General features: G+C 43.6%; 1 protein-coding gene across 3 annotated transcripts in view; it reads right to left on the bottom strand.

The window, feature by feature from the left end:
• The window catches only part of galnt1 (UDP-N-acetyl-alpha-D-galactosamine:polypeptide N-acetylgalactosaminyltransferase 1), a 35,554-nt gene that overhangs the window by 6,425 nt on the left and 16,703 nt on the right, over positions 1-12,426 (bottom strand). For all 3 annotated transcript variants that reach the window (XM_031852871.1, XM_031852872.1, XM_031852870.1), the window contains 4 exons: positions 6,744-6,883; positions 6,454-6,622; positions 743-909; positions 48-175 (listed from right to left, as the gene is read on the bottom strand). In XM_031852871.1, coding sequence (XP_031708731.1) covers positions 48-175; positions 743-909; positions 6,454-6,622; positions 6,744-6,882 — 603 coding nt within the window. In that variant the 5' untranslated portion in view covers position 6,883. The remainder of the gene's footprint in view (positions 1-47; positions 176-742; positions 910-6,453; positions 6,623-6,743; positions 6,884-12,426) is intronic.

Genomic DNA, 12,426 nt, shown 5'->3' with positions numbered 1-12,426 from the left:
CACACACACACACACACACACACACACACACACACACACACACACACCTGGCCAGTGGAGATGGACGCTCCCTTGAGGCGAGCACGAATAAGTCCAGACCGCTGTTCCATCCTCACCACTCTGACAGGAACCTCCAGCCTTCTGACGTACTGTTCCAACGGCCGCTTTAGGAAATCTTAACCACACAAATAAACACATAAATGCAAAATAGGAATCCAATAAACACACAAGCACAGACAAACGCACACACACAGACAAACACACACACACGAAAATGGATTACGAGCCAAATTATTCCCTTTGTAGCAACAGAGATCAAAGGTAACTGTGCGCTTGTGTTTTTGCTTGTACATATACCATACATATACCCTCTGATTTGCACTATCCAACCTGAGGTCCCATAGGGTGAGATGGTGCTGTGTGGTGGCGGATGGGGGGGGGGATTGAGGGTAATAACAGAGTGTAATCCCTGCGGCTGGCGAATTAAAGACCTAATCTCCCCCAAACAGGGATTAGCAGCATTGCACAGGGTGGAGTGGCACACACAGGCCATATATGCTGACTGGCTGTTGGGCACCACAGCGCAGACACACTCACACTCGCATACATGCACAAATACAGCTACCCACAGAAACTCAACAAAATCATACAGTAACGCTAAAAAATAGGCTAAGCCTCAAACAAGAGGCACAAGCGGTGAAGGAATTATCTGCAGTGTGTGTGTGTGTGTGTGTGTGTGTACCTCTCTCGCTGGCATCGTCCACCAGGACAATCTCCTCCAGCAGTGTGTGAGGTGATCGGTCGATGACGGAGTGGACGGTTCGCAGCAGTGTGCTCCACGCCTCGTTGTGAAATACAATCACTATGCTGGTACGGGGAAGATTATCGGGATACAACTTGTTCTTACACCTACAAAGAGAAAAGGAAACAATCAGAAAGAAAAAAAGAAAAACTTTAATGCTAAAAAAGATGCTTACAATGTGGAACGATAGACACTTAACGCAACTACATATATGGATACAAAGCAAATTTCAAATCAACAGACACTTTCAAAATGACAGCAAGAGGTGTGAGAATGGCATTGAAAACCAAACACATGCGGTCGCACAAAGACAACCACATGTGCGATGATGAGTGAAGTTGTCGGCTTTGAACACAGACAAAAACACAGAGTGAGATGAGAGAAACAATCCAGCCTCTGTCTGATAGTGAGAGACTGCTACACAGAGCTGCAGCTGAAGTGAGTCCATACAACAGAGATCTGAGGGAAACAGCTGGGACTTCATCAACATCAACTAAACAGCATGAGTCAGTCATGGAATCACTGCATTCATCAGATCGTCATATACAGTGGGTACGGAAAGTATTCAGACCCCTTTAAATTTTTCACTCTTTGTTTCATTGCAGCCATTTGCTAAAATCAAAAAAGTTCATTTTATTTCTCATTAATGTACACTCAGCACCCCATCTTGACAGAAAAAAACCGAAATGTAGAAATTTTTGCAAATTTATTAAAAAAGAGAAACTGAAATATCACATGGTCATAAGTATTCAGACCCTTTGCTGTGACACTCATATTTAACTCACATGCTGTCCATTTCTTCTGATCCTCCTTGAGATGGTTCTACTCCTTCATTGGAGTCCAGCTGTGTTTAATTAAACTGATTGGACTTGATTAGGAAAGGCACACACCTGTCTATATAAGACCTTACAGCTCACAGTGCATGTCAGAGCAAATGAGAATCATGAGGTCGAAGGAACTGCCCAAGGAGCTCAGAGACAGAATTGTGGCAAGGCACAGATCTGGCCAAGGTTACAAAAGAATTTCTGCAACACTCAAGGTTCCTAAGAGCACAGTGGCCTCCATAATCCTTAAATGGAAGAAGTTTGGGACGACCAGAACTCTTCCTAGACCTGGCCGTCCAGCCAAACTGAGCAATCGTGGAAGAAGAGCCTTGGTGAGAGAGGTAAAGAAGAACCCAAAGATCACTGTGGCTGAGCTCCAGAGATGCAGTAGGGAGATGGAAGAAAGTTCCACAAAGTCAACTATCACTGCAACCCTCCACCAGTCGGGCTTTATGGCAGAGTGGCCCGACGGAAGCCTCTCCTCAGTGCAAGACATATGAAAGCCCGCATAGCCCGCACAGACTATGAGAAATAAGATGCTCTGGTCTGATGAGACCAAGATTGAACTTTTTGGCGTTAATTCTAAGTGGTATGTGTGGAGAAAACCAGGCACTGCTCATCACCTGCCCACTACAATCCCAACAGTGAAACATGGTGGTGGCAACATCATGCTATGGGGGTGTTTTTCAGCTGCAGGGACAGGACGACTGGTTGCAATTGAAGGAAAGATGAATGTGGCCAAGTACAGAGATATCCTGGAAGAAAACCTCTTCCAGAGTGCTCTGGAGATCATGACTGGGCCGAAGGTTCGCCTTCCAACAAGACAATGACCCTAAGCACACAGCTAAAACAACAAAGGAGTGGCTTCGGAACAACTCTGTGACCATTCTTGACTGGCCCAGCCAGAGCCCTGACCTAAACCCAATTTAGCATCTCTGGAGAGATTTCAGTTATTTCAGTTTTTCTTTTTTAATAAATTTGCAAAAATTTCTACATTTCTGTTTTTTTCTGTCAAGATGGGGTGCCGAGTGTACATTAATGAGAAATAAAATGAACTTTTTTGATTTTAGCAAATGGCTGCAATGAAGCAAAGAGTTAAAAATTTAAAGGGGTCTGAATACTTTCCGTACCCACTGTACGTCTCACCAAAAATCATATTTTTATCAACTTCAAACACTGAAAACTGAGGGTGAATAATGAGCGAGCAGCCGAGCGTGTATTCCCAAATTTAGACGGAGACAGACAGAAATAGCGGGTCAGCATGATGACAGTTGATTGGTGATGCTAATTAGAGTGTGAGTCATTGTCATCGCAGTGTAGAGCACACACTTCAAAACTCTCTTATTGAGAAACACACAGGGACCTAAATGTCTGCCAGAGGAGAGCATGCATGATGGAGACAAGAGAAGACGGATGTTGGTGTCACACACTTATTTAAATAGTTCTCCACAGGATTCGCTGGTTGCATTGTTTACCCGATTAGATACAAAGTTTGTGCTGTTTAAATTACACCCGACCACTTTTCAAAGCATAGTTGTGAGTTTAGGATTAATTTTGTTTCCCCCTGGCAGCCATTGATGAAGGTTTATTCTATTTGAAAATCATCTTGTGGAGATTTTAAACTTGCTTGACTTAGTAATAAGTCAAACGTAATGAACCTTTAAAGCAGTTGCCTTCATTTATTATTTTCCAAAACGTTCTTATCACTGTTTTGTGGTAAAGCCGCACACATTCCCATCCGACTATAAAAAGGATTCTTTAAAGTAAATTTCCAGAAAATCGACGGCTGTATTGTATGATATGTATCACTCTTATGATACATTGTTATGCACAATAACAGAAGATTGCATCCATACTGCAGCTTATAAACACTTTTATTACTTTGGCCGACAAAAAACTGTTTTAGGGTTGCAAGAAAGACAATCTTTCAATTTGCGGGCTCCTACAAGAGTGATTGATGACATTTTAGGCAGTTTAATTTCAGTGTTATGCAGACTCCATTAGATGCTGCACACAACACCACACAGTCACACAATACACTGCATTACAGTACAGCGCCTCTTTGCCAAAGCTCTACAGAATGTTGTTACATCCTGTTAACCCTTTTAAGGCAAACAAATCTTTCATAATCATCTCACCAGCAGCTTCGAAAGCATGCTTTTATTATTGGAAATAACTCGCATATTACTGACGGATTGATTTGCACAACAGATGGCAGAAAATATAGACTGATACACTTCCAAATGAATGATAAATGTTGCTCTCCAACAAAAAAACATTAAGCACGCGTCAGTTTTGCTGGAGAACAAGTTAGAGTCCCGGGAGAACGAGACACACGTCTGTAGGTCAACAAACACCGCAGCCTGCAATTACACCTGCCAGCAAGCTCTCCGACCTTAAGCTGTCTCACAGTCAAAGCGTTTAAAGACGCTCAGTGAGCTGCACAAATGCTCATCTATTCACAACAATACTGAAGGCAGCTCGCGACTTCCTTCCGCTGACAGATTAAACAGCCAAATGGAATATGATCCTCCCTCCCTCTGATCATCCAGAGCGCTGGAATGCTTCCTCTCTCTCTCTCTCTCTCTGCTGCTGATTCTGACAGAAGGAATGTAACAGCGACGGAGGAGAAGAGGTCAAGAATAATCTCCATCCTGCAGCTGCCTCTGGAGCATGTTCAATAACTCACACACAGTGATTCTCAGTCCGTGGTGTGCATTGTGTGTTAGTACTCTCTGCAAGGAAGGGAGGTTGATGATCGCACGAGATGATTCACTGTAAAAACAGAGTCCTTTAGCTTTCATACACGGCAGTTCATCTTCTCTCTCTTCTCTGTTCTCACAAACACAAACAGAACAACCAAGACTTTACACTGTTCAGACACAATCTTCACTGTGCAGCTAATGGAAAACAAAACCTCTGGGTCCACCAAAACAACACGCGTTGACACATGATGGCATGAACGCATCACGTCACATGATGTGGATTTTAACTACAGAGGAGTGGTTGTGAGTCCTGTGTATCCAAACAGTTGCTGGAGCAACTTTTGGCAACAGCAGAGCGGGGTAATGAGTTGCAGGCCGTGTCTCCAACCAGTGGATTATGGGGATGGGCGGGCTGACTGGTTCCGATTTAACTGCATCACTCTTGCAACATTAAACTAAGGCAGGCGCGCGCGCGCACACACACACACACACACACACACACACACACACACACAAATAAATCTATATACTATGTGCATTCTCATAAAAATGCTGCAGTCAGGATCTAAAACAGGAGACCATTTTAAATTGTCTGAAAGGTGTTGTCATGGAAAGTGTTTTCATAGACTGTAGATCCACCCAAGCACATGTACACACACACACCATTTTTTTTTTTAGAGTCAATGACTGCACTGCCGACAATAATGAAAACAAACCATCAGCGAGTTTTCACTTCAAAGTTTCAGCTAATGGTGAGCTGCTTGGCGATGATGAAGTCATTCACACAGTTTCCCTATACCTGCCGAGTCACACACACCAATAAACACAAACAAACGCGGCACCTACACACACCGACACATTGCCTTGCTCGATATTGACTCGGTCTTATCTCCTAATTGGAAAAGCAGATAGACGGAGAGAAGGCTGAGTGAAAACACACCTCGTAATCAACTCTCGCTCGAAGACTAAAACCCATTTCACGGATCAATGTCCTTCTTCTTTCCCGCCCGTCTAGTGTGCATGTGCCCCTGCCTGTCAGTCTTGTGTCTGTCAGTCAGTCTTTCTGTCGATCGCTTAGAAAACCCTCATTACCGATCTATGCATGTTCCACTGCTGAAGCGCATTAAAAAGGGGGCAGAGGGGGATTGGAGGCCGAGCTGGTTCCCACCTGCTTGAACTAACCTTGACATATCTTCCAAGCTGCTTGTTGGATGCACACCTGTCTGCTGTTCTCTCTCTGCCTGTCTGATGACTGAACAACCTGCATCCACAGGCACTGACAGACACTTAAGTGAGACTAAACTCCTCATCGCACATTGCTAGTGTTACTGAAGCAAAATATAAAAGGGGCAGCATGATATTGTATCAGCACCTCCTTAATGTAATGTGTTTACTTTTGAAACAGTGAGGGATCAGTCTTTAAAAGTGAACCACTGGGCCATTGAGATAAAGGCAGTGATATTTGAGTACTAGTTACATACTCCATACCAAGTGTGAGCAGGTTTTGAGTCTGTACTGTGTTCACATACATACATGTATGCATGTATGCATGTCTGTATGTAAGTACAGTATGTACTGTATGTCTGTCTGTTGCCAAATTGAACCAAACGCTGACTACAGCGGAGTCTGTGGGTAAGAATGTCGGTAGGAGGAAAAGCAGCCTGCGGTTAATTTGGCAAACAGAGCTACTGTCAGAGGTGATGGGGCTGATACAGATAACAGAGCTAACAGCAAATACAACTAGACACACAGCAGGACGTTAAACAGTCAACATGAATCTTTACACAGTGAACTGCAGTTGAGCTGCACGGAGCAGACGGCTGCATAGATTTAAATGAGAACGTATCGAGACAATAATATAAATGCCTCTCTACCCTCACTTATGCATCCATACATCTGTCTCGCTCTATGTCATTAATCATAACCATAACTACCCTTTGCAGTGGCTCACTGTGTGACTGACTTCAGGTTTCAGGCCAGACTTCTGGCTTGCGGTTCATCACTGATCACCAGTGTGACTGTCTCAACAGACAATGCCAGTGAGAGCCATTCTGAAGGGAACTTCATGAATGGAGTAAGTGACAAAACAGGACAGATGACTAGCTGCAGGCCGGCTGCTCACCCTTCCAGGCGGACGTCAGGCAGTGTCCGGTTGAGAGCGATCATCTCCGAGGCCATGAGGTTGAACTGGTTGATCTTAAACATCTCCTTCATCTTCTCCTGGTTGTCCTTTGGGATCACCACAGGCTTTCCGCCTTCTCCGGGCCCGTCCCGCGGCCTGGTCAGGGTATCTGCGACAGATACACACACACACACACACACACATAAAACACACACACACACACACACAGTGCGCTGGAGGATGTCAGAGTGTGTCTCTATGATGACATATGTGTGGCAATATACACTCACCGTGTCTCCCTGGCAGTCCTCGCTCTTTTTTGTCGTCACACTTGTTGCACTCGCTGAAGTAGAGCAGAATGAACATATCCAGCATCACCCACACCAGAGAAGTGGCCAAAACCACCTTACAGTAAGCGAACCTCCGCATCCTAATGAAGTAACGAGAGACAGAAGGGGGCAAGAGAGGAATGTTAAGGCTCTGGCTGAGGTGAGGAGAGATGGCGAGCCCGAGCAGCACACACAATCACAGGCTTTTTCAAAGGTTCTGCAGAAGAGATGCTTTATTTCTCCTCACTCCCTTAAACCTCCACCCCTCCCACATTTCTACGCTGAAGTATCTTCCCAATGCCTCCATTTGTCTTCCCTCCCACCTGTCTGTCTGCCCATTTGAATCTCAGCTCTTATCTGTCGGCTGTTTATCAGCGCCGGTCCAAATGGTCACCTTCACGCTCAAGAGAGAGCCTCAGAATGAGCACTGTGCAGTGCTGGATTTCTGTCTTACATCATTCAGACACAGAAATAGGATATCTATGAGGGCGTATGTCAAAGTTGATGGGTTAGTTTTGTGTCTGGCACCATTATAAGCACGGTGAACATTGACGGATGTTTCATGGTATCTAAATAAAGCTTTAGCTGCTATCAAGTATCGAGCAAATGTATACGCCGTTCTCAAGTGCAAGCCGATCTACACTCTTTACACATGCAACATACCAAATCCCTGTGTGCTAAAGTGCAGCTAGACACACACTTGCAGGTAAGCACGCGCACATGGAGCAGAGAGCGAGAGCGAGAGCGAGAGGAGCTGTGATAGTAATTGCTTTTCTTTGGCAGGCAGTGAGAGACAGACACAGCCACATTAAAATTCCTCTGCTCCCCTTTCCTTCTCTCCTCTAGCACCATCTCTCCTCTCTTTGGCTGATTCTCTGCTCCACTGATCCCTCAGGTTGCAGCAGCACAAGCAGAAGGGAGAAAATTAATTTGGTTACGGTGATTTCTTTCTTGCACCTGGGAGGGAAAAGAAAAAAAAAAAAAAAAGTGTTTGTGCATAGTTAGCTTAGCTTAGTTTAGCTTTGCGTAGCAGCCGAGGAGGATGGAGAACTGCAGAGAAGCATTTCTAAATTCCTCCTGATAGGATTCCAGCAGCACAAAGTGCCGTCCACAGCAGAAAACAAGAGTGGCAATGTGTTCTCTCAAAGTTTCTCTTTTTTTTGCCTGTTGAGCCAGAGTTTCAGTGTCCACAGTTTGACCAGTTCTAGCAGGTTAAAGCTATGTACTGTCTGTCTGTACAGCCAGGAAAGTTGTCTCTGCGCACAAATATCACACAATAAAGGAAAACATAATGCTGACCACTATCATCATGATAATTATTTAAAAAAACTACTTGCAATTGTGAGGCTGCAACAAATAGTCAATAACCAGGAGCACTATTATGTGACATGGTCATGACAACTGCTGTAGTTTGATAAAGAGCTCATTACTCTCAGATGCTCTCTGACCGCGAGACATGTCGCAGCTCTTATCAGGCGTGTCGTGTAATTCACAGGAGTTTTGTAACCTTGCAAGATTCTATCTCTCATGTTGACAAAGAGAAAATGGTGCATAGAAACCACCAGCAGATGAATGCAACGCTCTGATCTTTCCTTCCCAGAGAAGAAAATAATTCGATAAAATCAAGTGAACTACAGCAACAATGGGTTCGACAAGGTTGATGCAAGTGCATCATGTCACGGCTGTTTAAATTTGGCTCTCAGGCAGCTGCAGATTGAATCAAATAAAAAATTTGGCTCTTGGTTTGCAAGTGTCTTTTCTACATGAAGAACGATTCATGATCATTTGACTTTGGCCTTTTTAACTTTACAAGTAAATCAGCTTTCCTGATGCCTCACCTCTGCAGCTCCAGACACACTGAAACATGAGATGGTGGAAATAAAAATTACACCCGTTTAATGATACATAATACACAAAGCTATATATGTACAGCTTTACAAATATACGATATGAAACATCTGCCATTATTTGAATAAATCATAAGGCATTTTTGAAGCAAAAACAATAAACCGCTTTTCTTTATGTTGTGTGATAATAAACTCATCTTTGGGTTTTGGACTGAACTTTGTAAAACACAACATGACATTTCAGGATGTCACCTCGGGCTCTAGGAAATTGTGACGAGCAATTTTAACAATTTTATGAACTTAACAATTGATGGAGAAAATAATCAACAGACAGTCTGATTTAATATTGGTTATTTGCCCTCGTGTTATTTTAATCAAATAGTTTGCAAAGTTTGGTTTGCTGAAATGTAGTTGTTATAATAATTCATTAAAAAAAAAAGAATAAAGTCAAATGTTATCAAATCTCCAACCATGATTTTTTTTTCATTAAGTACTTCTTTATTGTTTTAAAATGAATGGATTAAAAAAATCTAAAGATTGATCAACACGATAAAGTATATTTGCAGTCCTGAGCACTTATTACACACATTTATTTGTAGTTTCACAAGAACTTCATATACAGTAATAATAATTTGATAATTTTCACACAAGGCATCCTGTGTGTGTGTGTGTGTGTGTGTGTGAGAAAGTATGGCATGTTCACACCATTGCCTGCACTTATGGTTCACAAACAGGTTCCTACTGCAGCTAAGAGAGAGCACATTGATTCTATACGGTCTGTTACTGTATCAGCTTTCACCCTTGTTGTTTTATACGTCTACTTTCTTTGATATATAAACTCTGTACTTTTCTGTAAGCCTCAGTTAAGGACCCGGGTTTTCTACATTTTTCAGGGTTCCCACTACATCCCTGATACTCTTACAACTCTAAGACAGTTTGGTGTTAGACTATGGTTAGACTATGGTTAGGACCAACACAAAACAAAATAAACGTGGTAGTTATAAAACACAATCTGGTATTTTCCTGTAACAGCACGTTCATTCCCAGATCCTCCCGGATATCCTCAAAGAATTCATCAAATTGCTCGTCTCACTGTTCGGATCACTCCTCTCAGAATTCTTGAGATTCCAGTATCAGTGGGAAGCCTGACATTCTACCCTTGTCTACAATCTCTCTCCTCTCCGTCTCTCTGACCACTGCTGGACTGTACCCGCCTTGCATCACCTCCAATCAGCAACATGACACAACCTGATATCGCAGCAGGAACGTGGATCCTTTTCACCTTTCCTTGCGCACAAGCAGAGCTAGGCACATGTGCCAAACACATAATAGCGCACTTGGGAGGAGACACCGACATGGAGGCACTCCGTCACGGAAAGGCACACGCATATATTCTCGCTCACAAAGTCGTATCAAAACGCCGTCAGAGACGTCGACTGGTTTCCCTGAATGCCATTTGATCACAAGCAGATATGAAAGAAGTAGACAGCGGCGCTTCGAGCGGCAGCAGAGAAGGTTTATATGCGCTTACGTTGACTTAACACACTTTCCCATCGCCGTCTCTCAGCCGTGTCTCTCCACTCACTGTACTTCTAATCAGGCATGGCAGAGGACACCTCAGGTCTGCTCTGTGCTCACTGCAGCCCCCGGGGCCCTGCTTCCTCTGTGTGTGTGTTGCTGCACGTGTGTGAATGTGAGGCAGTTTAGTTTATGTTGGGCGCTAGTCTCTTTGAAGTCTCCTTTAAACAGCCTGGCTCCCTGTGACATTAAACAGACACACACATCTTCATCCCTCCGTCTCTCCCTAATCCCTTAACAGATCACATTCCCTCCATCTTTCTTTTATACCTCCATCCTGGGCATTTCACTCTCAGCCACGCCGCCCCCCCCCACATTCGTTTCTTAGTGATGTCGTCTCTTTTCAAGAGCGGTTGCCATCACTACTTCCCTACAAGAACACAATTTCCCCCTTCACATCCTTCCCTCTGTCTCTCTTCGTTTCCCCTCCTCCTCTTCTCCACGGGCTTAATCCCTCTTTAGAGATTGCACAACCAAGAGTTTCTCACAACTACTTGTAAAAACTCTGACGCGAGAGAATCACTCGCTTCACAATTTATGAGTGGGAGTTGGGAGCCTCCCTTCTGGGGATTTCATGTTTATGTGTTTAAAAAGTAAATTAAGAGGGAGGGAGGAAGATAGTAAATATGAGGGAGTGCCAATGAGAGAGAAGGATTTATGTGTTTACTAATCAGCACAAAGTTTGTGCTGCTAATTCGTATAATAAACTACAAACAGTGTATTTGCTTGCTCTCTGTACCGCCTAGTTTATACTCCATGAAACCAGATGCCTTTTAATCAGACTACTTCATCCGTCATAAACAAGTGTGTAAAAATGCATGTTGCTGTTTGAAGCATCTTCAATGAGAAAACAGAGACGGTGCTATTCAAGTGCACAAAGGGTGGGGGGGTGGGGGGGGTCAGTTCATTTGCAGGTCATAACCGTGACTGCAGAACACTACTGGTCCAGAGAGGAAGGAAGGACTGGTACAGAGAGAGAGAGCTGCCATCGCTTTATAGGGAGAAAGAGAGTCGACACTGTACACAAGCCTGTGGTTGTAGTCACAGAATGTGTTGTGTGATTTACTACATATACGAGTATATTCTCATTTATATATACAGACATACAGACAGGGTTTGTTTCGCAGTGTTTCATAGCAAAGGAGGACCACCTCCTCATGAAAGTTAATATGCTTTTAAAGAAATAAAACATGAAGCTTTAGTGAAAAGAGCAGAGTAGGTATTTCACACAACTGCAAACCTACTGGAGTAGAAAAGAAATAGAAACGGAGGGCAGAGCGATGCAAAGCAGTGCAGCTCCATTCAGTTTGCTGCTCCGACAGTCTTTGCTCTGGAGTTGGAAGTTACGGACGTCGGCTACAGTGCTTTGGAACCAGATGCTGGTTCACGCTCCTCTACTGTACAGTAGGATTCATTCTTTTCAGCAGTCACGCAAGCAAGACGTCCCTCAGCGAGCTAGGATCTTTTAAACTGAGGCAAACTCTTTACTTCTTTGACTGTGAGGAAATCTGATGTTTTCACATCACAGATGAACAAAGGCATTGAAACCGGTTGAACATGAGACTGCTATAGGAGTTCAGTGTGGGGTGGTGCACTGGACTGGACTGTAACTGGTTGGAGTTTGTCTCATAAAACATATTTCTCATAATTGTAGTAGAGTCTGGAGACGGATCCTTAAGGGATTCTTATTAAAAGTGCGTGAGAGAGAGAGAACATTTTTAAAAACTAAATAAGTGTAAATAAGGCAAAGAGTGAAGCGTAAAAAGTCCCAGCTGAAATAGATTACCAATGCAAAGCTTGGCACAGGCTCAAAGTGGAATTAAACTATTCAATTTCTAATCACTCGGGTATTCTCGGCCAAAATCAATATACGTTATTGTCACAGGGGTTGTTCCCTCGACGGCTGGAGAGAGCGCAGCTGCCTGGCTTTACAGTACCAGAAAACCACAGGCACACAGGTGGATACAAGTAAATAAATGACAACAGACATAAGGACTCACTAACCACAGCATCATGCATCTCGCTCTGCGCGACGCCTGTGAGCTTTTAAACATCTCGTATCACAGAGTGGAGGCTTTAATGACACTGATTGACAAAGTTGAATAAAAAGAGCATAATATAGCTATTTACAATATTATCACACCATCACAGCCTGTGTGTGGATTGGTGTTAACACACACACACACACACACACACACACACACACACACACACACACA

This window comes from Anarrhichthys ocellatus, unplaced genomic scaffold (assembly GCF_004355925.1).
Source record: "Anarrhichthys ocellatus isolate YVR2014 unplaced genomic scaffold, GSC_Weel_1.0 scaffold13, whole genome shotgun sequence".
NCBI classification, from domain to species: domain Eukaryota; kingdom Metazoa; phylum Chordata; class Actinopteri; order Perciformes; family Anarhichadidae; genus Anarrhichthys; species Anarrhichthys ocellatus.
Note: the sequence above shows the minus strand (reverse complement) of the source record. Positions and strands in the feature narration are given on the sequence as shown.